General features: G+C 53.2%; 2 protein-coding genes and 1 pseudogene across 2 annotated transcripts; 2 read left to right on the top strand and 1 right to left on the bottom strand.

The window, feature by feature from the left end:
• The first annotated feature begins 1274 nt into the window (after positions 1-1274).
• On the top strand, positions 1275-3824 carry LOC147412869 (olfactory receptor 14C36-like; annotated as a pseudogene).
• Positions 3825-7992: 4168 nt separating this feature from the next.
• Positions 7993-8958, bottom strand: LOC147412868 (olfactory receptor 14C36-like). Its single transcript, XM_086480749.1, has one exon. It carries the CDS (start codon positions 8956-8958, stop codon positions 7993-7995), a length of 966 nt encoding a protein of 321 aa, XP_086336875.1.
• Positions 8959-15921: 6963 nt separating this feature from the next.
• LOC147412867 (olfactory receptor 6E1-like) lies at positions 15922-16902 on the top strand. Its single transcript, XM_086480748.1, has one exon. The coding sequence runs from the start codon at positions 15949-15951 to the stop codon at positions 16900-16902; it is 954 nt and encodes a 317-aa protein (XP_086336874.1). The 5' UTR covers positions 15922-15948.
• Positions 16903-24683: the final 7781 nt, after the last annotated feature.

Raw genomic sequence — 24683 nt, 5'->3', positions numbered from 1 at the left:
TTATGCAGAGCTGAAGAGAGGCCAGAGGAATCCCACCTCCTGTGGGTCTGTGGCAGGCACGGGAGGGAGCTGAGTCTCCTTCAAATGGCAGGAATAGAAATGCAGGGTGAGATGTCTCCATTGATTCAGCTGAATCTCTTCCCTCATCAGGGGTAAAGGAGGTCCCTGCCTGTCACTGCCTGGGTGTCCTGTCTGATAATAAGACAAAAAAAGGTGATTTTTATATGTAACTTTGTCTCTGAAATCTTTTCTCTCTCCAGCTGAGAAAGAAAAACCTCAGGATGACTTCAGCCTGTTTGAGAGCAGGTTCCCCTGGAGCCCCAGGGACAGCTGGAGGGAGCCCAGAGGGGGCAGAGAAAGGGCTGCCTTGGGCTGCTCCCCTGCTGCTGAGCTGGGCTGGGCTCCTGGGGTGGAGGGAGCTGCTGGCAAGTGGGCAGCGCTGCAGAGAGACAGCTCTGCCCAGGAGCAGGGCTGGGGGTGCTGCCTGCAGGCAGGGAGGGGAGAGGAGCCAGGCAGAGAGAGGTGAAAGGCAGTGTGGGGTGGGAGGAGAGAGGAGAGCTCGCTTGGAGAAAAATCTTCAGAGCCCTTGACATGGTAAGTCTGTGGCTGAAGGACGGTGCAAGTGCCTGGAACGATCTCCTGAAGCTGGCCCACCCCACAGCCTGCAGCTTCCCTGCTGCACTGTCAGAGGGACAGGGCATGTTGGCTGCAGAGTGTGAAGCCGGGTGTGATGCCAGGGGTGCCCAGGGCTCTCGTTCTGAGCAGGGTCCCTGCATCCCAGCAGACTCTGTGCCATTCCAGGGACTTTGTCTCCTGCCAGGGTCAGCACTCAGCCCGCCCAGGGAGCTCCCAACAGCAGCGCAGGGAGAAGCTGTGGGTGGAAGCAGCAGGTGGTGGCAGGAGAGTGTCCTTCTGGTTTCACGAGGGTGCTGTGTGGCTCAGATCTCCTCACAGCTCCTCATCCCCCCCAGGACATTTCTGAGGGCACTTTTCAAGGGCAAGGCAGGGATCACTACAAAGGTAAGGGGCTCTCCTGAGTCTGTGTTCTCAGTTTCTTACTGTTGGGGATTTGGGGGGAGAAAAGGCAAAGGAGCTCTCGTGCTTGAACAAGTCACTCAGCCTGCTGAGCTGTAAGTGAGAGTCCCCAGTAGGTCTGACAGCAGCCTCCGAAAGTGCCTCCAGCCACTCCTCTGCCTACGGACAGCACCAGCATCACCTTTGCTGGACCCAGCAGTGTTGGTCTGACCTGCCCTTTTCCACCTGCAAACAGGATCATGCATCCAGCCAGTGACCTGCAAGCAGTGTCTGTAGGGCCAAGGTGAGTGCACAGCGGTTGGGATGGGCTCTGTGAGCACTCACAGGGAAAAGGCATGGCACAGGGAAACACCTCGCAGAAGAAAACTCTCCAGGCAGCAGGGATATGATCTGGGAATGAGAGAAAACTAAAACCAGGAATGTTGTGGGAGGGAGAATTCAGAAAACTCCCGATCCTCCCCTCCCATGCAGAGCCCTTCCTCTCAGCCAGCCCCCTTGCCTCCCCTCCCACCCACCAAAGCCTCTGCCCTCAGGGCTCCGGGGGTCCAAGCCATGAAGCAGCTCCTCTGCAGCCAGAGCTCCAGCAGAGCCGTGCTGCAGCTCTCCAGCCCCGCGCCCAGGGCCCTCTGCAGAGCACAGGGGCTGAGAGCAGCTGCCCGGCCATGTTGGGGTCTGGGAGGCGGCGTGCCCAGCTGGGGCAGGGGGACGCTGCCCTGAGTGCGCGGCTGCCTCTGCCCTGGCCTCTCTCAGCTGGACCCTCCCTGCATTTTCCCTTCTCTCTCTTATTTGCGTTGTCCTCTTGTTCTTGCTGTCAGTCTCTGTGGGGATGGGAGCTTCATCTGCAGAGTCACACACTGACCTTGGGTGTGCTCCCATGCAGGTGTGTCCGTGGGAACGAGTGTCCCAGCTGTCCTGTCACCTCCTAGGGTCTGGTCCATGCAGTCCGTGGAGCCAGAGTAGGAGCTGACTCTTCCTTTTTGAGATGCCGTCTCTAGGGCACTTGGTTGTCTCCTTGAGGTGTCCTTGCCAGCTTTGAGCTGCCCTCCAGGATGCAAACCTGTCGAGTAGAACCTCCGTTTTATCTGAATGCCATGTGGAGAACGGAAAGACTTCAGAGCTGTGGAAATACTGTTGAGTTGGTGAAATGAGGCAAGAGTGTCCTTGGATAGAAGTGGGGTGCTGGGACCTTGAGAAAGGGTGGGACATTGAGTGGTGTGCACTGGATCCCTCTGCTCCCAGCAGGGTCGAGTTGCTTTTCAGGGTAACACGGGATTGTGATCCTCCTGCACCTGAGAAAGGTGCAAGCCCAGGGCAGCTGGGCACAAGGCGGAGGGACAGACCAGCTCCCCTCCCTCTGCACTAAGCACAGGCAATCCTCCTGCCTCACAGGGCTCTGCCGTTCCCTTCCAGTGCAGCAGGAGTGCTGAGGGTTTCTGGCATCCAAGAAAATTGCCAGGGGAAATGGGAGAGCTGTAAACCGCCCCCCCCCCCCAAACGTCTCCCACTGCCTTCTGCCCTCCTGCTTCCTTGGTATGGGGAGTGCAGGTGCTGACCAGCCCTTTTGCATTAGGAGTGGTTTCTGCTGACAAAGTCGAACCCCAGGACTGGTCTCTGCCCCCTCCGTTCCCGTGAACCCCCTGCTGCAGAGCAGGGCTGACTCCTTGGCTGCCAGCAGGCCCAGGTCCTGCTCCTCATGAGACACCAACGAGAGCTCCAGCCACAGAGCTGAAGGAAGAGCTTCTAGAAATGTGTGTGTGTGTGTTTGTAGATGGGAGAGGGGGTATGGGAACTGGCTTTCATGTTTTAGAAAGTCTCCCTTAACTTGTTTCCCTCCTAGAACAGTCCCCCACACCTGACAGCAGCAAATGTCCAACAGCAGCTCCATCACCCAGTTCCTCCTCCTGACATTTGCAGACACACGGGAGCTGCAGCTCTTGACCTTCGGGCTCTACCTGGGCATCTACCTGGTTGCCCTCCTGGGCAACGGACTCATCATCACCGCCGTAGCCTGTGACCATCACCTCCACACCCCCATGTACTTCTTCCTCTTCAACCTCGCTGTTCTTGACCTGGGCTCCATCTCCACCACTCTCCCCAAAGCCATGGCCAATGCCCTCTGGAACACCAGGGCCATCTCCTACACGGGGTGTGTTGCCCAGCTCTTTCTGTTTGCTTTCTTCCTTGGGGCAGAGTATTTTCTTCTCACAGTCATGGCCTACGACCGCTACGTGGCCATCTGCAAACCCCTGCACTACGGGACCCTCCTGGGCAGCAGAGCTTGTGTCCACATGGCAGCAGCTGCCTGGGGCACTGCTTTTCCCTATGCTGTGCTGCACACGGCCAATACATTTTCACTGCCCCTCTGCCAAGGCAATGCTGTGGACCAGTTCTTCTGTGAAATCCCCCAGATCCTCAAGCTCTCCTGCTCAGACACCTACCTCAGGGAGGCTGGGGTACTTGTGGTTGGTGTCTGTTTAGCTTTTGGTTGTTTTGTGTTCATTGTGGTGTCCTACGTGCAGATCTTCAGGGCCGTGCTGAGGATCCCCTCGGAGCAGGGACGCCACAAAGCCTTTTCCACCTGCCTCCCTCACCTGGCCGTGGTCTCCCTGTTTGTCAGCACTGCCATGTTTGCCCACCTGAAGCCCCCCTCCATCTCCTCCAGATCTCTGGACCTGGTGATGGCATTTCTGTACTCGGTGGTGCCTCCAGCAGTGAACCCCCTCATCTACAGCATGAGGAACCAGGAGCTCAGGGATGCTGTGTCGGAAATCATGACTGGTTGTTATTAGAAAGCAGGAAACTGCCCATCTTCCTCTGCATAGCAGTTGTCCTGTACCTCTGTAGAGGCCCAACCTCTCATCTGTATTTTCTGCTGTTGATGGTGGCGTTTTACCAGTCATGATGTTGTACCCCCCTTCTAATTCACTGTCTGCCTTTCTTTCCAGACAGAGAGGATGTGTAGAGGAGTTGCTGTGCTCCTTGTGTGTTTAAAGAAAACACACAACATGGAAGTCCTGCGGAGACATTTTTCCTGAGATCCTTGCTCCGTTTTGGAGCTGCTGGGAGAATTCCTGTGTGCAGAGGTGGAGGGGAAGAGAGTTCCCAGCATGGCAGCACTGCCAGGAGCACTTGGTCTTCCAGAGCTCTTCTCTTTCCACTTCCACTCTCTCCCTCTGAGCCCTTGGGTTGCTGTAAGGCCCGATTGCTCTGGCAGCTTGGTCACAGTCCTGCTGCGTGGTAGTCCTGTGACCGCAGGCAGGGACAGGCAATGGGCACTTCTCTGACAGAGCTGCCCTCCGTAAGAGCGGTTCCATCAGGAAAGGGGATCTCCTCAGGCTACTGCCTGAAAGCTTAGGTCTTCCTCCAAAGTTGCTCTCAAGAACATGCCCAAGAAACTGTCCCACAGATGACAACGCCAGTGAACAGAGGAAGAGTGTGAGTGTGCAGGTTGTGGGGAAAACAGCAGTGTCCTCGCACAGCCGGCCCTCCTAGGAGAGACCTGAAGGACCAGCAGAGCAGGGTCTTGTCTGTGCCTGGGCTCACTGGACACCCTGGAGAAGCTGCCTGTGCTGGTTTGGGCTGGGATAGGGTTAATTGTCCTCATCATAGCTGGTAGGGAGCTGTGTTTTGGATTTGTGCTGGAAACAGTTTTGATAACACAGGGATGATCTCTTTATTGCTGAGCAGTGCTTGCACAGAGGTAAGACCTTTTCTGCTCCTCACCCCACCCCGCCAGCGAGTAGGCTGGGGGTGCACAAGGGGTTGGGAGGGGAAACAGCCAGGACAGCTGACCCCACCTGACCAAAGGGATATTCCATACCATGGGATGTCATGCTCAGCAATAAAACCCGGGGGAAGAAGAAGGAAGAGGGGGACATTCGGGGTGATGCCATTTGTCTTCCCAAGTAACCATCATGCACAATGGAGCCCTGCTTTCCTGGGGATGGCTGAGCACCTGCCTGCTGGTGGGAAGCAGGGCCTGAATTCCTTCTTTTGCTTGGCTTGGGTGCGCTGCTTTTGCTTTACCTATTAAACCACCTTTATCTCAACCCACGAGTTTTCTTACTTTTACCCTTCCGATTCCCTCCCCCATCCCTCTGCAGGGGTAGCGAGGGAGGGAGCAGCTGTGTGGTGCTCAGCTGCCGGCCTGGGTTAAACCTCGTGCCCTGGCGCTATCATCATGGAGGAGCCCCATCACAACCACCATTTCCAGCACTGCCCTCTCACCCCAGCTCAGAGACGTTCTTGTCCCGGCACAGAGGGACACTGAATGACCAGGTCAGACGTCCATGTTCTCATTGTTCAGATGAGATGTAAGAATGCACATCACATCCATGAGGAGAGGTGAGCCTGAAGGAGCACAAACGCCATCAGCTGTTCCTGGGGATGCCATGAAGGGCAGTGGGACAGGCAGTGTCTCAGGGTCACTTCACATTGATGGTAACGTCCCCTGGGAAACCACCGGAATGCAGCACTGGGGTGGGCTTCCTTGAACCCAAACGTCCCTGCGTCCATTTCTCTTGCCGTGGGGCATTTCAGATGAGTGCAGGGCAACGGGACACACTGCAGGGTTGAGGTGCCTGCCAGCCTCTGGGAATGGCAGCAGGAGGCCAGAGAGGCACGACAACTCCTGCCCTGCACTGCCTGTGTGTGTGCGAGGGAAGGACTCGTGTCTCTGAGCAGCCCTGCGGGTAAGATGAGTGCACGAGACCAGCTCAGATGTGCTGAAGGAGCTGATAGATACTACTGCTAAGCTACTCTCCATCATCTTCGGCAGATCATGGCAAACAGGAGAGGAGCCTGAGAACTGGAGGAAAGCCAATGTCACTGCAGTCTTCAAAAAGGGCAAGAAGGAGGATGTGGGGAACTACAGAGCAGTCAGCCTCCCCTCCATCCCTGGAAAGGTGATGGAACAGTTGATTCTGGGTGTCACCTCTAAACAGGGGGAGGAAAAGGGGATTGTCAGGAGTAGTCAGCATGGATTCACCAAGGGGAAATCATGCCTGACCCACCTGAGAGCCTTCTGTGACAGCATGACTGGCTGGGTGGAGGAGGGGAAAGCAGAGGATGTTGGTGACCTTGACTTCAGCAAGGCTGTTGTTGTTGTCTCCCACCACATCCTCATAGGGAAGCTTAGGAAGTGTAGTCTAGACGAGTGGAGAGTGAGGTGGATGGACAACTGGCTGAAGGAGAGAGCTCAGAGGGGTGTGCTCAGTGGTGCTGAGTCCAGCTGGAGGCCTGTGACTGGTGGTGTTCCCCAGGGGTCAGTACTGGGTCCCATCCTGTGTATCATATTCATAAGTAACCTGGATGAAGGGACAGAGCGCACCCTCAGCCAGTTTGGTGATGATACTAAACTGGGAGGAGGGGCTGAGACGCCAGAAGGCTGTGCTGCCATCCAGAGACCTGGACAGGCTGGAGAGCTGGGAAGGGGGGGGACACCTCATGAGGTTCAACAAGGGCAAGTGTAGGGTCCTGCACCTGGGGAGGAATATCCCCCTGCACCAGTCCAGGCTGGGGGTAGACCCACTGGAGAGACAGACAGAGACAGTCCTTCAAGCATTTCTCCCACCTAAATTTTTCTGTTTTGCATTTCAGTGGGAGTCCTCACAGAATTTGTTGTCTCTTTTCTACCCTTTCCAAACACTCACAAAGGATTTCTTTCTCCAGAACACATTTTAAAGAGGCTGTTAGCTATTTCACCCCATTCCTGGGTAATCCCAAATTCATTCACTCAGACCTATTGCAAACCTCTGTCACACCTATGTGCCAAACTCTCCTCTTCTATAGCACGAATACTAAAAAAGCAAAACAAATGAAATCAAACCAAATCTGTATGTTAAAAGCTGTTCTTTCTATTTTTCCATACTTGTATTTTTGGACTAGGAATCACTGAGAACCTGTTGATTTTAAAATAAGTAATATCAAGTATCTCTTCTGTAATCCCCCACTTTCTTCCATGGCTTCTTGTTCTCTGTTTCTTCAGGAGAGGACAGGGGTGGGAAGGGGGAACAAGGACCAAGTCTGACTTGTCTTCCTTAGTACTCTAAATAGTGACTGAAATTTTCTGTGGTTCCACACAGTCTCATCTGACATCCGCCTGCACTCAAATGCAGTTGTTTCCAAACAGCTGCTCATTGCTATTACCCTCAAATGTCCTGACCTAAGCACAGAGCAAGGGTGTCTGGAAGAGATTTGTAAGCTTTCTTTTACATGCCAGTTATAGGCTGGGAGGACCAGCTCGCATGCTGAGGAGATCCCTATCCTGGGCAAATTGCAGCCCCACTTGCCAAACTTGCTCCCCAGGACAGCAGGAGACAACTGGCCTAGGGGATCCTCAGGAAGGTCCTTTGGACCCAGGGAAAGGCCAGCCTGACCTGAGCTGCCACCCACAACAAAGGGTTTCTCTTTCCATGTCCCCCCTGCACACACACACACGGTGCCCTGCTCTTCTCCCGGGACATCCCATCTCCCCACAGAGACTTTTCCCTACAGAGCTCATCTCTGCTGACCTGGACAGCCATTCCTGCACCGCCTCACCAGGCTTCCCACAGACCTTGAACTGGTGGTGCTGCTCTGCAGAGCAAGTGGGCTGTGGCGGCCAGGGCCATGCTGGTGAGGCTGAGAGGCAGACCCAGCTCAGGGCGCCTACTGCCCCCTTCACCTCAGCACACAGACACTGCGCCAGCACCTCCACAGAAGATGTTGAGAAAGGAACTCAAACAAACAAGTCAGTGCAGGGTCCTTTCTTTGGTTTAAACACACAGAGAGCACAGCTCTTATTTACAAAAATTCTCTGGGGCACACAAGGCAGGCAGACACTAACACAGAAACAGGATGAAGAATAAGGGAAGGGTTTGTGAACAGCATCGATACAACCAAGAAAATCTAAACACAAAGAAACCAAATCAAACAACCTCCTAAACCTACAGGCTATGCCAGTAGTGAGTTCCATTACTAGTGATAGGCAGAGGAAGATGGGCAGTTCATTGCTGCTTTTGCAAAGAAACCAGTCATCAGTTTCTTCAGGGCGTCCTTGAGCTCCTGGTTCCTCATGCTGTAGATGAGGGGGTTCACTGCTGGAGGCACCACCGAGTACAGAACCGCCATCACCAGGTTCAGGGATGGGGAGGAGATGGAGGGGGGCTTCAGGTAGGCAAACACGCCAGTGCTGATAAACAGGGAGACCACAGCGAGGTGAGGGAGGCAGGTGGAAAAGGCTTTGTGGCGTCCCTGCTCCGAGGGGATCCTCAGCACGGCCCTGAAGATCTGCACGTAGGACACCACAATGAACACAAAACACCCAAAGCCTAAACAGATACAAACCACAAGTAGCCCAGCCTCCCTGAGGTAGGTGTCTGAGCAGGAGAGCTTGAGGATCTGGGGGATTTCACAGAAGAACTGGTCCACAGCATTGCCCTGGCAGAGGGGCAGTGAAAATGTATTGGCCGTGTGCAGCACAGCATAGGGAAAAGCAGTGCCCCAGGCAGCTGCTGCCATGTGGACACAAGCTCTGCTGCCCAGGAGGGTCCCGTAGTGCAGGGGTTTGCAGATGGCAGCGTAGCGGTCGTAGGCCATGACTGTGAGAAGATAAAACTCTGCTGAAATGAGAAAGAAAAACAGAAAGATTTGGGCAATACATCCCCAGTAGGAGATGGCCTTGGTGTTCCAGAGGGCATTGGCCATGGCTTTAGGAAGAGTGGTGGAGAGGGAGCCCAGATCAAGGATGGAGAGGTTGAGGAGGAAGAAGTACATGGGGGTGTGGAGGTGGGCGTCACAGGCTATGGCGGTGATGATGAGTCCGTTGCCCAGGAGGGCAGCCAGGTAGATGCTCAGGAAGAGCCCGAAGGTCAAGAGCTGAAGCTCCCGTGTGTCTGCAAATGCCATGAGGAGGAACTCTGTGATAGAGCTGCCATTGGACATTATTTCACTGCAGGAATGGGGCACTGTTGAAAGAGAAGAAGACATTGACAAGCCAGAACAGGTTCCTCTGAGCCAATCTTATGCCATATCTCACAAAAACCACCACAATTACTTCTTTCTTTTGGGGGAACTTCAGCCAGTTCCTTTTTGTGCGGTCAGGATTGACGAGCAGGGGCTCTGCCCATGGGCTCCAGACAAGTCAGACCTGTGCTATTGCAGTGGGGTCAAGCAGCCCATGCATTCGGTAGGTGTTCCTGGCAACGGGTGCCTTCAGTTGAGTGAGAGGTATTTGCCTCAGTGACCGTGACAATTGTCCCTATTTATTACAGTGTGATGGAGTCAGCACCCAGACCAGCTGTGTCTGAGAGAGAAAAGCCCAGGGAGGGACCCAGCCCTTCCAACTCTGCTCTCCTGAACAGCAAAGTCTGCAAAGGAATCACTCACAATTGACACAGAACCTTTCTGACCCCCATTTTCCGTCTCCAGGCTCTCTCCAGATATACTAATAGCAGCGTGCCTGTGGGGGAGAATGGGGCTGTCACTAGGTTCCCATCCTCCCCTGCTGAAATGCCCCCAGCACAGGGGAAGCTCTTCAAGCTCTTCATCCCACGGAGATGCTCAGTTGCTCGAAAGACTGTGCCCAGCATCTCCTGAAGGGAGACTCAACTTGTTTCTGTGTCCCACACACTGCGTTGCCCAGGGGCTCTAAGGATCTATGTCTCAAATGCATCTGAGACACCCCAAAAATCCCCCTAAAGTCGAGGGCTTTCACAAGCAAAAGAAGGAACAGCAGGAAGAGGAGAAAAAAAGCTGAGCAATACCCTGATCCTTCTGCGAATGGGGAACAGGAGAGGAAGACAGCTGGCACTGGGGAAAATATTCTCCTTACATAGCAGAGCACAGGACCTCCATGTCGGTGACATCCCAGGCCGGTTGCTCTCAGTCCCTTTTCTCTGCAGAAGGAAGACGTTTATGTGTCAGGAGAGATGCATCTTTACTGGAGGTCTGTCCTTCCACCGACATCTTCTCCCCACAGCTCCATGGGAACAACCTGAGGCAGGATGAGTTCTGACTCTGGCTGATGACACAGTTCCCGCCTCTGGTCAGTGCCCCCCTGGGTGAAGAGACACTGCTTTGAAGGACAGCCCTGGGCACCCCTGGCTGCACACCCACCTTCACACCCCACAGCCATCCCCACCAGAAGGCAGCCGTCATGCCCTGTCCCTCTCACACTGCACTAGGGAAGCCCTGCTCTGCAGCCCGGCTTCCTCTTCTCCATCACAGACAGATCCCAGAGGTTGCACACATTCAGGAGATCCTGCAAGGAGCCACCGACACATCACCCTGCACCCAGAGACTTACTGTGTCAGAGGCTGGGAAGAGTTCTCCTCCAGTGAGCTCTCAGCCATCCTCCCCCTCTCCCCTGCCTTCAACCTCTCTCTGCCCCGCTCCTTTCTCCTTGGTGCCCACAGGCAGCCCCCTCAGCCCTGCTGCGCTTGGCAGAGCAGCTGCTGCTGGGCAGAGCTGTCTCCCTGCAGCTCTGCCTGCTTGCTAGGAGCTCTCTCTGTCCCAGGAGCCCAGACGAGCTCAGCAGCAGAGCAACAGCCCAACAACTTTTTAATGATCTCTCTGGTGGTTTTGGTGCCACGTCCGTGAAACCCAGGCACTGAGGGGAAGTTGAGGAAACCTCTGGAGGAGTCAAAGTCAGATGCAAACTCCAAAGTTTCTTGGAGCACTAATGGGTTCCACTGAGGGACGTTACTGACAAAGCCTCTCTGGGGGCTGGTTGAAGGAGAAACCTGGATTCAGTGATGACAGGTAGGCAATGGCAAGGTGAAGGGGCCTCTGATGCTGAGTAAACCTTGGAGTGCTTTGTCCAGCTAAAAGACCAAGCCCTGACTCCCTAGCCCCTGCAAGGCAGACCGTGTCCCTCAGCCATTCCTCACGGTTCTTCCTGGGGCAGGGTGATGTGGGGATGTGCAGTGCCAAGGGCAGGGCCAAGGTCCTCTGCTTCTGGGGTTGTGCTGGGTGGGCTGAGGAGGCACTGAGGTGCTGGTGCTGTAAGGTGAAGGTGTCTTCTGGTAGGCCTTGGGGGTTGAGACAACAGCCCTAGCCAAGGGCAGAAAGCCCTCGGCTCTCTTGGGGGCTTTTTTTCTTGCCAGAGCCCTTGAGCGTCTCCACCACAGGATGTCCTACAGTGTCCCACACCTGCGCTTGCCATTGCACCGTGCAGATCAGACTGTCCCCAGGAGAGGCCTGAGTGACACCTGAGGGACGTATTCTCCCTTCCCAGAGGCTGGATCTCAGGACCTGTAGCCTTCATGAACACCCCCAGCTTTCCTCAGCATCAGAGTGACCTTGACTTTGCCTTTGCCTTTGCCTGGGACGAAGGGAGCTCCTGGCAAGAGGGCAGTGCTGCCAAGAGCTCTGGAGTGTCCCTCTGCTCCCACAATCCCAGAACCAAGGAAGCTGGAAGGCAGCCAGCTGCCGCCTTTTCTGGGCTTCCCCTTCATGCTTGGTTTTAGCCAGCAGCTCCTTTCTCAGCCGTGCCAGCCTCCTGCCACCTTGATGTGACTTCCAGCATGTCAAGGTGGAACATTCTGGATCATGAAGAGGAGATCCTTGAGCATCAAACACCTCTCTGCACCTGTCTTCTCTGGTGGCTGCAGCCTATGGCATTTTTCCAAGGAGGTCCCTCAGAAGGTCAAATTCTGCTCTCCTGAAACCCTGTTTTTGCCTTCTTCAATTTTCTCCACATCCTCCAAACTACCTTTTTACCCCATCCCTCTAAAAGCTCATTCAGCCATTTCCATGTTTCATCAACCCATAGCTTGAGAACTCCGTCCTTTGGCATCTGAATACTTTTAGGGATTGACTCAGAGTGATCTGATAAATTCATGCAACACATTCCTTCAAAATCCTCACATCCATGACTTGTGCTAAAAGCAAAACACCAATAGCTGTACGATTTTGCAGCATGACATGCCCAACTATTACACAGGCTTCTGTAGAACAACTGCACTGGTGCTCGCTCTGAGTGACCAGTTACAGATCAAAGGAAACACACGTGACCAAGGCAAAGTAAAGCAAACACAGGAAAACAAGCTCAGCCCCTGTAACTCAGACTATTCCTAGCTAGCAGGAATCCACTTCTAGAAATCTGTCAAAGGCTTTTATATCTTTTCTTTTATCTTTTTTTTCTTTTTTTCCCTTTTTTCTCTCTTTTTTCTTTTTTTTTCCTCTCTTTTTTTCTTTTTTTTTTCTTTTTTTTTTCCTTCTTTTTTTTTTTCCCAATTTTCTTAGCAACAGACTTCCCTCCCCCCCCCGAAATTGACCAAGGTGGGAGGGGCAGGTCCATACTGCAGTGTTTTTGGAGGGGAGGGGAGAGCTTGTTTTTTGGGGGGTGGGGGGATGAGATCCATTTTTGGGGGGAGGGGGAAGGGTTGGGTGTGACCCCAGGCGTGATGCCGGGGGTCCCTTTTCCCCCGCCATGAGCCTTCGGCATCATCCTTGTCCTCCTTCCTCCTCGCCGGGGGTGGGCAATGGGAGGTGCTCAGCCAGGCCATGGGTGTCGGGGCCGCAGGGGTCGGGGCCGGCCGGCCCTGGCAGCTGAAGAGGAGGACGCTCTCACTGGGCGCGTCTCTCTCTGCCACACCAGGCAGACACCGTGGGAGCCGACGCCGCCACCAGCACCAGCTGAGCCACCTTCAGCCGTGACAGCGTCCCATGGAACCAGGGGTACTCGGAGAGGGGGTACTCCAGGGGGTCCATCTGGCGCCTGTACTTAACCGGCAAGGCACGCAACATTTCCAAGTCCCCCTCTTCCCGAGCCTTGGGGCGAAATTCGTCCCATATCTCAGGGGAATAGATAGTACATGAGTCCACTCCGGGGACTGCGATCGTGACCCACTTCAAGATACACTTAAGTTAGGACTCAATTTTGGCCTCTCTCTCCTGCACATTTCGTTCCAATTCCCTTTTTAAACTATTGAGATTCTTGCTTTGTTTATCCAGCTGCTCCTTCAGATTATTTAGCTCTTCATGACAGTCTTTTCCTCCCCAGACACAGAGGTACCCATTCTGCCCCGTTGCTCACCCCTGTCCTGCAGAGAAGATTAATGTGACTCCGCGATCCTTCTTCCTTTCAGCAGCCTGGGGAGTTCAACAGGGTTGCCACTGGATCAGCTACTCCTTAAGTTACATTCCCAGCCGCTCACCTTTATTCCTAGGTGATTACTTGTCCGGACGGCAGCTCTCAATCCACTGCTTTATTCGTTCTGCTGGGCTCTCCACCGGTTGCTCACTGCCGCGATTCAAGTCCCTGTTCGGGCGCCATTTGTGGAGATTGAGGGCACGGACTCCGATCGAGGATGAATCGAAGACCTTTATTGTTTGCTACAGCATCATTATATATGTTTCTCTACTAGTATACGTGCCACTAAGTAAGCTATGATTGGTGTACAGGCATTGTCCGTGCGCCACTACCGCTAGCCCCGTTGGCTGCTGTCCTGCAGGTTTGTGTTCTTCTCGTGTCTAAGGGTCTGCACCCGTTTACTTCCCTGTTCTCTTCCTTTGCTCTTGTTCAAGGCTCAGGGCAGGAGCTGCCTCAATCCTGTTACCTCTTTCCATCCTTTCTCTCCTTTAAAGCCACCACACCAGCAGCAGCACATACACAGCTGGGAAGACAGCGGGTCCCATCCCATTCCCCTCTCAGGCTCATCTGGGGTGAAGGTCATGAGGGGGCCTTGCATCCCCTGCAGCATCAACCCATGGATTTGGTTCACTTTGGTCCTTCCCCCTGACATGTTTGTCCGTCCTGTGTTGCAGACTAAGAGATCTCTGTGGCTGTTCACGAGCCGCAGACATTCTCTGTCTCCCTGGGCACGGCTGAGTTTAACTGAGGTGTTGTGACGTGTTTCGATGGCTGCAGGGCCATTTGCAAGTCCTCGCGTTGCTCTTGTCTTTGCCAGGTCCCGCTTGTGCTCCGTGCTCGTGTTCACCTGCTGGGGAATGGCTCCTCTGCCCATGCTCAGCCTCACCATCTTGTGTGCCACCAGACCCTCTGTGCCCAGTGCAGAGACTGCTTCTTCTGGGGCATCATCCCTTTGCTGAGAGGAGCCCGCACGGGCACCAGCTACTATGAACCAGGAGCGTTGCTCTCTCCTCCGCTGTGCTGCTGAGCTCCTTCACAGGGACTGCTGTGGTTTATGCCTCCATGATAGGCACCATCCTGAGGATAACCTCTGTGCAAAGCCACAATAAGGCCTTCTTCACCTGGGTATCCTTCGCCTTCATATCCTCTATTTCTTCACTCCCTATCGCATAGGCTGGCTGCGTGTTTGATGATGCTGGGCCTGAACAGAATCTGTCTGCAAATTTGCAGGTTCCCCTAAGGAGGTACCTTCAGGAGAAGAATAATTTTAGATAATTTAGGTGTCACCCAATGGAGTAAGAATACGCCAGCCTTTGAGTGTTTGAGCTGACCCAGAAAATGGAAACTGGGATGACCACCTCTGATTCACCGATTCACCACGCTCAAATTGCTGGAGGTGACTGAGCTTGAGCTTTTGCTCAAATGCAGCCGGTGGTTCAACCTCAGAAAGTTTTCCAGGCGAACCCAGTGCAGAGCTTCCCCTGTGCCAGACTAGAGGCAAAGAACAAGCCGGGCATTTGGGATGTAAGACAAGCCTGACCCCAAGCTGAAATGTCGTGCCAATGTGGAGCACCACCCTATGCTAAAATTCCAACTTTACTCCTTGGGTAATGCTACCCATTCTGCCCTGGGACAGACCCTGGGGGGACAGCACAGCCTGTGGAGAACTTTTGTTTCACTGCTTCAAACCCACCAGCTCCTCCCCTCGCTCTCCTCCCCTTGTGTTGTGAATCATCCTGTGTCTGGAGTCATCTGCTCTGCTCCTATCTATGTCTAAAAACAATGGTATAGATTAAGGGAAAAACATTGGTTGTTATTATGTACACCTTTCTTGTGCTTCCTTCTGTTAGATTCGTATTTTGATTTTAAAAAATAATAACTGGATATATCCGAGATTTGAGACTTGAACAGTGAGTGTCACCGACTGTGCTGCAGGTGCCTGTGAGAACTTGTTTCCCAGAGGCTCCCTCTATACTCAATGGAGACAAGAGAAAACACTAGAGGCTGGGTCCTCCCAGCCTATAACTGGAATGCAAAACAAAGCTTACAAATCTCTTCCAGACACCCTTGCTCTGTGTTTCGGTCAGGACATTTGAGGGTAACAGCAATGAGCAGCTGTTTGGAAACAACTGCCTTTGAGTGCAGGCGGATGTCAGATGAGACTGTGTGGAACCACAGAAAATTTCAGTCACTATTTAGAGTACTAAGGAAGACAAGTCAGACTTGGTCCTTATTCCCCCGTCACCCCCCTGCCCTTTCCTGAAGAAACAGAGTGGAAGAAGCTATGGAAGAAAACGGAGGATTACAGAAATATACTTGATATTATTTATTTTGAAATCAACATATTGTCGGCGATTCCTAGCCCAAAAAGGCAAGTATTGAAAAGTAGAAAGAACAGCTTTCACCATACAGATTTGATTTGATTTCATTTGTTTTGATTGTTTAATGTTTGTGCAATAGAAGAGGAGAGTTTGGCACATAGGTGTGACAGAGGTTTGCAACAGGTCTGAGTGAATGAATTTGGGATTACCCAGGAATGGGGTGAAATAGCTAACAGCCTCTTTAAAATGTGTTCTGGAGAAAGAAATCCTTTGTGAGTGTTTGGAAAGGGTAGATAAGGGAGAACAAATTCTGTGAGAACTGCCACTAAAATGTGAAACAGAAAAATTTAGGTGGGAGAAATGCTTGAAGGACTGTCTCTGTCTGTGTCATATAGCAAGACTGCAAGAAAGGAAAGCAGCAGAGAAGGAAGGGCAGAACTTTTCAGCCAGACGGTGAAATTATCACAGTTGGTTTTTGCCAGGTTCCTGTCTCACCAGGATGAACTGAAATTGAACATGGGAGCAGAAAACAAAACTGCAGTTACTGAGTTCATCCTAGAGGGTTTCTCAGGGCTTGATCAAAGACTACAGCTATTTCTCTCTCTGGTCCTTCTGCTCGTCTACCTGACAACAGTGATGGGGAATGTGACCATCATTTTCCTGGTGTGTATGGATCACCGCCTGCAAACCCCCAGGTACTTTTTCATCAGCAACCTGTCCTTCCTGGAGATCTGGTTTACATCCTCCACAAGCATCAAACTCGTTGTGATCCTGGCTTCTGGGAGGAGAAGAATCTCCCTAAGCAGCTGCTTTGCCCAATCCTATTTCTATTTTGCCCTGGGCTGCACAGAGTTTGCTCTTCTGGTTGTCATGTCCTTTGACCGCTATGTTGCCATCTGCCAGCCTTTGTGTTACGCTGCCATCATGAAGCCTCAGCTCTGCATCCGCCTGGTTGTTGCTGCTTGGGTCACGGGCATCACACTCTTGAGCTACCATCTGGTCCTCCTCCACATGTTGACTTTCTGTGGCTCCAACAAGATCCACCATTTTTTTTGTGACAACTCCCCCTTATTCAAATTGTCCTGCTCTGACACCAGCCTGCTTTGGAAACTAGACTCTCTTTTAATATCATTTGTCATACTGGATTCCTTAGGTTTAACTCTGGCATTTTACGTTGGCATCCTTCTCTGTATTCTACACCTTCCAGCAGCCTCTGGGAGGAAAAAAGCTTTTACTACATGTTCTTCCCATCTCACCACCTTGGCCATTGTATATGGGAGCTGCATTGCTCTCTACGTGTGTCCTTCCGAAGATGTTTCCTTGGAGACAAACAGAATCGTAGCTTTGCTGAACACTGTCCTCTACCCATTCTTAAATCCATTCATCTACAGCCTTAGAAACAAGGCTGTGATGCTGGCCCTGAACAAAGCCATTGCCCGTGCAACAGTACAGCTTTTCCCCTCGTCATGATGCCTTTCTGGACAGCGATTCCAGTGACCTGCTGTCACCTCTAAAATAATACCAATGCATGTGTATGTGACCTCCAAACACAGATGCCTCGGGAGGCTGATGCTCTTGTGGGATTCTGTTGGGTCAAGGGATAAGAAGCTCATCTGCCCAGCCAAAGAAGGCACTACCAATGGCAGGAGGAGTGACTCAGTTAATGCCCTGCTCCAGCTCTCCCAGACCCATCCCAGGAGAGCCACCAGCTCATCATGAGCCCTTCTCTGCAAACTAAGAAGAGTACAGAGGCACAGAGGCAGGTGGGAACCCAAATTACAGGCTCCTGAGGCATGAACAAGTTGTCCCAGCTCCTTCCAGGGCTGCCCTGGGAGAGTATTCAGCCCCGTTGTCCAGGTGTGAAACCCATCAAGACGAGTCACTGAGAGCAGCTTTCTGGCTCACCACTTGGATTAAGGAGACTGTTGCCTGGAGGTGCAGGACACTTTATGGGATGTAGGGCAGGAGCATTTTCGGATTGCACAGGACTTACTCCAGGAAGTTTAGGGGAGGACCCTGGCCAGTGCAATCTGTTCTGTCTTCTCATTAAACTTTATCTCTATCTCCTTCCTGGGTGAGTCAACATCTCCTCTGCATGAGCCTGTGAGCACAGGGGTGTGAGTGCAGCAACTGGTGCAGGACCAGGGGGTCAGACAGCCCTTGTGTCATTAGTGCCAGCAACTGAGAGACTGGAGTGACTGGACTTTAGAGTTTGTGTATGTGTGTGTGTGTGAGAGAGAGAGAGAGAGATGAAGGTGGTCTGTACCAACATCTGGAGCGGGATTGAGGCCTCAGGGACTCCTATGTCCCGGTGCCTGCAACTGGGGAGGCTGGTATCCAGGGGCAGCTACTGAGGAGACCCAGTATCTGAGCCCAAGTGCTGGAGGGAGCCACCCTGCACAGGGATATCTATAGAATAGAATAATTCCATCGGGAGGGGCCTACAACCATCATCTAGTCCAACTGCCTGACCACCTCACATCTCACCAAAAGATAAATGGTATTCTGCAGGGCATTGTCCAAATGCCTCTTAAACACTGACAGGCTTGGGGTGTTGACCCCCTCTCTAGGAAGCCTCTTGCAGGGTTTGACCACCCTCTTGGTAAAGAAATGCTTCCTAATGTCTTTCTAAACCTCTCCTGGTGCAGCTTTGAACCATTCCCACGTGCCCTGTCACAGGATACCATGGAGGAGAGCTCAGCACCTCCCTCTCCACGTCCCCTCCTCAGGAAGCTGTCGAGAGCAATGAGGTCACTCCTCAGCCTCTTTTTCTCCAAGTTACACAAATTCACTCTCCTTAGCTGTTCCTCATAGGACATGACTTCCAGCCCAGCCACCAGCTTTGTTGCCTCCTCTGAGCACATTCAAATATCTTAACATCCTTGAGAATTGTGGGGCCCAGAAGGGGACACAGTACTCGAGGTGAGGTCACACCAACACTGAATGCAGTGGGATGATCCAGGGACGGCACAAAGCCTTTTCCACCTACCTCCCTCACCTGGCCGTGGTCTTGCTGTTTGTCAGCACTGCCGTGTTTGCCCACCTGAAGCCCCCCTCCATCTTCTCACCATCCCACAATCTGTTGGTTGCTGTGCTTTACTCGTTGGTGCCTCCAGCTGTGAACCCCCTCATCTGCAGCACGAGGAACCAGGAGCTCAAGGGTGCTGTGTGCAAACTGGTGGGTGGCTGTTATACGGAAGCAAGAAACTGCCCATCTTCCTCTGCATAGCAGATGTCCTGTACCTCAGTAGAGGCCCAGCAAGAGAGTTCCCAGCATGGCAGCACTGTCAGGAGCACTGGGTCTTCCAGAGCTCTTCTGTTTCCACTTCCACATTCTCCCTCTGAGCCCTTGGGTTGATGTAAGGCCCGATTGTTCTGCCAGCTTGGTCACAGTCCTGCTGCGTGGTAGTCCTGTGACCGCAGGCAGGGACAGGCAATGGGCACTTCTCTGACAGAGCTGCCCTCCGTAAGAGCAGTTCCATCAGGAAAGGGGATCTCCTCAGGGCACTGCCTGAAAGCTTAGGTCTTCCTCCAAAGTCACTCTCAAGAACACGCCCAAGAAACTGTCCCACAGATGACAACGCCAGTGAACAGAGGAAGAGTGTGAGTGTGCAGGGTAGGGGCAAACAGCAGTGTCCTCGCACAGCCGGGCCTCCTGGGAGAGACCTGAAGGACCAGCAGAGCAGGGTCTTGTCTGTGCCTGGGCTCACTGGACACCCTGGGGAAGCTGCCTGTGCTGGTTTGGGCTGGGATAGGGTTAATTGTCCTCATCATAGCTGGTAGGGAGCTGTGTTTTGGATTTGTGCTGGAAACAGTGTTGATAACACAGGGATGTTCTCTTTATTGCTGAGCAGTGCTTGCACAGAGTCAAGACCTTTTCTACTCCTTATCCCACCCCACCAGCGAGTAGGCTGGGGGTGCACAAGGGGTTGGGAGGGGAAACAGCCAGGACAGCTGACCCCACCTGACCAAAGGGATATTCCATACCATGGGATGTCATGCTCAGCAATAAAACCCGGGGGAAGAAGAAGGAAGAGGGGGACATTCGGAGTGATGTTGTTTGTCTTCCCAAGTGACCGTCATGCACGATGGAGCCCTGCTTTCCTGGGGATGGCTGAGCACCTGCCTGCTGGTGGGAAGCAGGGCCTGAATTCCTTCTTTTGCTTGGCTTGGGTGCGCTGCTTTTGCTTTACCTATTAAACCACCTTTATCTCAACCCATGAGTTTTCTTACTTTTACCCTTCCGATTCCCTCCCCCATCCTGCTGCAGGGGTAGCGAGGGAGGGAGCAGCTGTGTGGTGCTTAGTTGCCGGCCTGGGTTAAACCTCGTGCCCTGGCGCAATCGTCATGGAGGAGCCCCATCACAACCACCATTTCCAGCACTGCCCTCTCACCCCAGCTCAGAGAGGTTCTTGTCCCGGCACAGAGGGACACTGAATGACCAGGTCAGACGTCCATGTTCTCATAGTTCAGATGAGATGTAAGAATGCACATCACGTCCACGAGGAGAGGTGAGCCTGAAGGAGCACAAATGCCATCAGCTGTTCCTGGGGATGCCATGAAGGCCTGTGGGACAGGCAGTGTCTCAGGGTCACTTCACATTGATGGTAACGACCCCTGGGAAACCACTGGAATGCAGCACTGGGGTGGGCTTCCTTGAACCCAAACGTCCCTGCGTCCATTTCTCTTACCGTGGGACATCTCAGATGAGTGCAGGGCAACGTGACACACTGCAGGGTTGAGGTGCTTGCCAGCCTCTGGGAATGGCAGCAGGAGGCCAGAGAGGCATGACAACTCCTGCCCTGCACTGCCTGTGTGTGTGCGAGGGAAGGACTCGTGTCTCTGAGCAGCCCTGCGGGTAAGATGAGTGCACGAGACCAGCTCAGATGTGCTGAGGGAGCTGGTAGATACTACTGCTAAGCTACTCTCCATCATCTTCGGCAGGTCATGGCAAACAGGAGAGGTGCCTGAGGACTGGAGGAAAGCCAATGTCACTGCAGTCTTCAAAAAGGGCAAGAAGGAGGATGTGGGGAACTACAGAGCAGTCAGCCTCCCCTCCATCCCTGGAAAGGTGATGGAACAGTTGATTCTGGGTGTCACCTCTAAACAGGGGGAGGAAAAGGGGATTGTCAGGAGTAGTCAGCATGGATTCACCAAGGGGAAATCATGCCTGACCTACCTGAGAGCCTTCTGTGACAGCATGACTGGCTGGGTGGAGGAGGGGAAAGCAGAGGATGTTGGTGACCTTGACTTCAGCAAGGCTGTTGTTGCTGTCTCCCACCACATCCTCATAGGGAAGCTTAGGAAGTGTGGGCTAGACGAGTGGAGAGTGAGGTGGATGGACAACTGGCTGAAGGACAGAGCTCAGAGGGGTGTGCTCAGTGGTGCTGAGTCCAGCTGGAGGCCTGTGACTGGTGGTGTTCCCCAGGGGTCAATACTGGGTCCCATCCTGTGTATCATATTCATAAGTAACCTGGATGAAGGAACAGAGTACACCCTCAGCCAGTTTGGTGATGATACTAAACTGGGAGGAGGGGCTGAGACGCCAGAAGGCTGTGCTGCCATCCAGCGAGACCTGGACAGGCTGGAGAGCTGGGAAGGGGGGGAACCTCATGAGGTTCAACAAGGGCAAGTGTAGGGTCCTGCACCTGGGGAGGAATAACCCCCTGCACCAGTCCAGGCTGGGGGTAGACCCACTGGAGAGCAGCTCTGCGGAGAAGGACCTGGGAGCTCTGGTAGACAACAAGTGGGCCATGAGCCAGCGATGTGTGCTTGTGGCCAAGAAGGCCAGAGGTATCGTGGTTTGTATCACGAAGAGTGTGGCAAGGAGTTCGAGGGAGGTTATTCTCCTGCTCTACACTGCCCTGGTGAAGCCACATCTGGAGTGCTGTGTCCAGTTCTGGACCCTCCAGTTCAAGAGGGACAGGGAACTGTGGGAGAAAGTCCAATGGATGTTACTAAGATGATGAGGGGGCCGGAGCATCTCCCCTATGAGGAAAGGCTGAGAGACCTTTGCTCTTTAGCCTGGAGAAGACTGAGAAGGGACCTTACCATCACTTATGAAGGTCTAAAGGGTGGATGTCTAGGGGACGGGGCCAGGCTCTTTTCAGAGGTGCTCAGTGACAGGACAAGGGGCAACGGGCACAAACTGGAGCACAGGAAGTTCCACCTCACCATGAGGAAAAACTTCTCTACAGTAAGAGTGACAGAGCATTGGAACAGGGAGTCTCCTTCCCTGGAGATACTCAAAACCCACCTGGATGCAATCCTCCACAACCTGCTTTAGGCAAACCGGCTTTAGCGGTGGGGTTGGAGTACGTGATCATCAGAGATCCCTTCCAACCCCCACCGTTCTCTGATTCTGTGATTCTTTCTGCAGTAGCTGATAGGTCAGCCCTTGACTCCTGGCTGGGATACGTGATTTTAGCCTCACCTCTGCCAGTGTCTCTGACAGGCCAGCAAAAGCACATTGATGGTGAGAATCCCCTTCCCTAAGATCCTGGTAGAGCCATCCAGGAAGAGGGCATGGATAGGGGTTGTCACAGCTCTTCTGTTGTGGAGGGCAACTTTGGTTGAAGTGTGGGTGAAGGTAGTAGGGTACAAAAACCATGAGGGAGGTGAGCAAGAGAAAGTGTAGCAGTGCTGAGTAGAGAGGAAGGATCACTTCCACCAACCCTCTGGCAGTGCTCTTCGTACTGCTGCCCAGGATGCTCTTGGCCACCTTTGCTGCCAAGGTGCAAAGCCAGGAGAGGACAAGGCTTTGGGGAGCCCTCACAGCCTTCCCAGATCTTCTTGGATATCAGCAAGAAAATGCAGTGAGGCTCTACTCTGTTGTGCATGATGGGAGGATGAGGGCCAACGGGCATCACCTGAAAGAAGGGAGGAAATACTCTGTTCACCAAGACACTAAAGCACTGCAGCAGAACTCCCAGAGAGCTGGTGTTCTCTCTGTCCTTGGAGCTTTTCAAGCCCCAAATGAATGAAGCCATGAGCGACCTGCTCTGACCCCAGAGGTGACCCTGCTGTGAGCAGCAGGTTGGCCTAGAGACCTCCTGAGGTCCCTTCCAGCAGGAATGATTCTCTATTTCCATCCAACACAGAACTTGCCTTCCTGATGGAGGGAAATCATGCAGGTGCCTGCTGATCATTGACCTCAAACAGAAAGTTTGGTCAGATGACCTGTGGCTTTCTTGTCCCACTCCAGGCATTGTTGCAGAGATGCAGGGCTGCCTGGCAGGTACCCCCAAACAGCCCTCATCAGCTCCACGGCGTCACCTTTTCTTTTCGTTTTCCCTCACTTCCTGGTCACAATTTCTTCCCTTTGACCATCCTTGTACCCTCCCATGCAAACTGCCCATCTCTGTTCACCCTTCCCTCCCTGGTCCTACTCTGCCTTGTTTTGGAGCTTCCTTTGGTGTTTCAGGGCTGAACACCATGGGAATGTGTCCCTTGGTCAGCACTATCACTGAACAAGTGCCTCCTGTTATGATCTGTAGTGCCCTGCAATTCCTCATGCTGTTGTCTTGTCAGAGGCACCACAGGTCAGGGTGAGCCATCTGCGGGTGCAGATGAAGAGCTGGTCCAATGGTGCTTCCCTGCTGGGGGACCTTGGAAATCTCTGGGATTTGGCACTAGAAACCCCAGGAAGCTTTGTGAGGAGAAGTGGTGAGTCCTTTATGGGGGCAGAGTGAAACCATAGCTGAGGGCAGGCTGGGAGCTGAGCAGCTCAGGAGCGACCCTGAGGAGAAGGGCCTGGGCACTACGAGGGATGCCAGAGGAGCCGGTGGTACACGCTCACAGTGTGGAAGGACAGCTGCAGATGGGGCTGCAGAGACGGGTCTGCATTAGGGTGTGCGTGGCCACCCAGACAAGGGACGTCTCATCCCCCTCGACTCAGCACTGGTGTGGCCACATGTGGATGACCAGAGTCTGGCTTTGGAGCTCCGTTGTCTGGGGGAATGGGGAGGAAACGAAGGACTGCCGAGGAGATCTGCCAGGCTGGAGTTTGGAGCCTGTGCAGGAAGGATGAAAGTTCTGGGCTTCTTTAGCCTGCTGAAGTGGAGGCTCAGGGCACAAGAGCAGCGTGCACCTGCTTGAAGGGTGGTTTCAGAGCTGATGGAGATTTTCTTGGTAGTGGGAAGAGAAGGAAACCTCCACAAAGTGGGGCTTGGAAGGTTCAGACTGGAGGTGAACGCAAAAGAGATGTCACTGCAAGGGTGGCCTTGTGGTGCAAGAGGTCACCGAGAGGGGGTCTGGATCAGCCTATGGCTTTGTGTTTCATGGAATGGCCAGCAAGAGTGGAGAGACATGAGGGAAGGTGTAGAAATGGTGGGGTGAGAGCTGGGTGGGAAAGAAAACAGGGTGTGAACAGCCTGAAGGGAAAGAGGGGCAGGCTTGGGGCAGGGCAGGACAGGCTGAAGTAAAGATGGCCAAGGGCTGTAGCAAGGCTGAAAGGTCCAAGAGGCCTGAGGTCTTGGTCCCCTTGTCTAGAGCAGTTGCCTCTGCCAGCGAGGCTGGTGAGATGGAACTTGGAGGGTGTCAGGATGGGCCTTAGCAGGGCCTGAGGGTCAGGGCTTGGCCTTTCTGCTTCCTAAAGCAAAGCAAAGGGTTTTCTCAGCATTCCAGCCCCCTGCACAGGGCCTTGGCCTGCCTGCAAGCATGGCCTCCAGTGATCTGCTCTAAGGAGGCCCTGGGGAGGCTTTGTCAGTAAGGGCCCTCAGGGGGGCCAGTCAGGGCTTCAAGGGACTTCTGGGCTTTGCTTCTGACTTTGACTTCTGGAGAGGTTTCTTCAGGCTTCTCTCAGTACCTGAGGGTCATGGAATGAGCCCCAAATGCCCTAACGAGCTGTTTACCTTGTCGTTTTCTTTAAGTCTTCAAAACTTGCACAGATAACTGGAGCTATTTCATAGTGTAGTTCAGGAGGAAGTTTGCAAAGTGCATCTAAGAATTTTTATTTTTTTTTTAAGGGTTACACCTTCTGCCTTTTCTTTCAGAGAAGGGGTTAGAGCAGCATTCTCCAAGTGCTAACGATCCCGAGGGTCTCCTCAGGAGTTCTGGACTGGTCAGAAAGGCATTTTTTTGAGGTCTGACACTGTATGGACAACCTTACTCCTCACCTCCCCAACCCCACCGTTTTCCTCATTGTCCCCTGGAACCTGCATCACTTTCTGTGACATCAGCCTTCTCCCCTGCAGTCTGCAGCTGGATGTTACAGCTCCATTGCATCATCTCCCGCCTGCTCTCCTGACAGA

Source organism: Leptosomus discolor, unplaced genomic scaffold (assembly GCF_034619465.1).
Source record: "Leptosomus discolor isolate bLepDis1 unplaced genomic scaffold, bLepDis1.hap2 HAP2_SCAFFOLD_35, whole genome shotgun sequence".
NCBI lineage: Eukaryota > Metazoa > Chordata > Aves > Leptosomiformes > Leptosomidae > Leptosomus > Leptosomus discolor.
The sequence above is the reverse complement of the archived record's forward strand: the minus strand, read 5'-3'. Positions and strand labels throughout refer to the sequence as shown.

What these genes read in the sequence shown, in the direction of transcription:
- LOC147412867 (XM_086480748.1), top strand. Translation starts at nt 15,949, where the DNA reads ATGGGAGCAGAAAACAAAACTGCAGTTACTGAGTTCATCCTAGAGGGT.
- LOC147412868 (XM_086480749.1), bottom strand. Translation starts at nt 8,958, where the DNA reads ATGTCCAATGGCAGCTCTATCACAGAGTTCCTCCTCATGGCATTTGCA.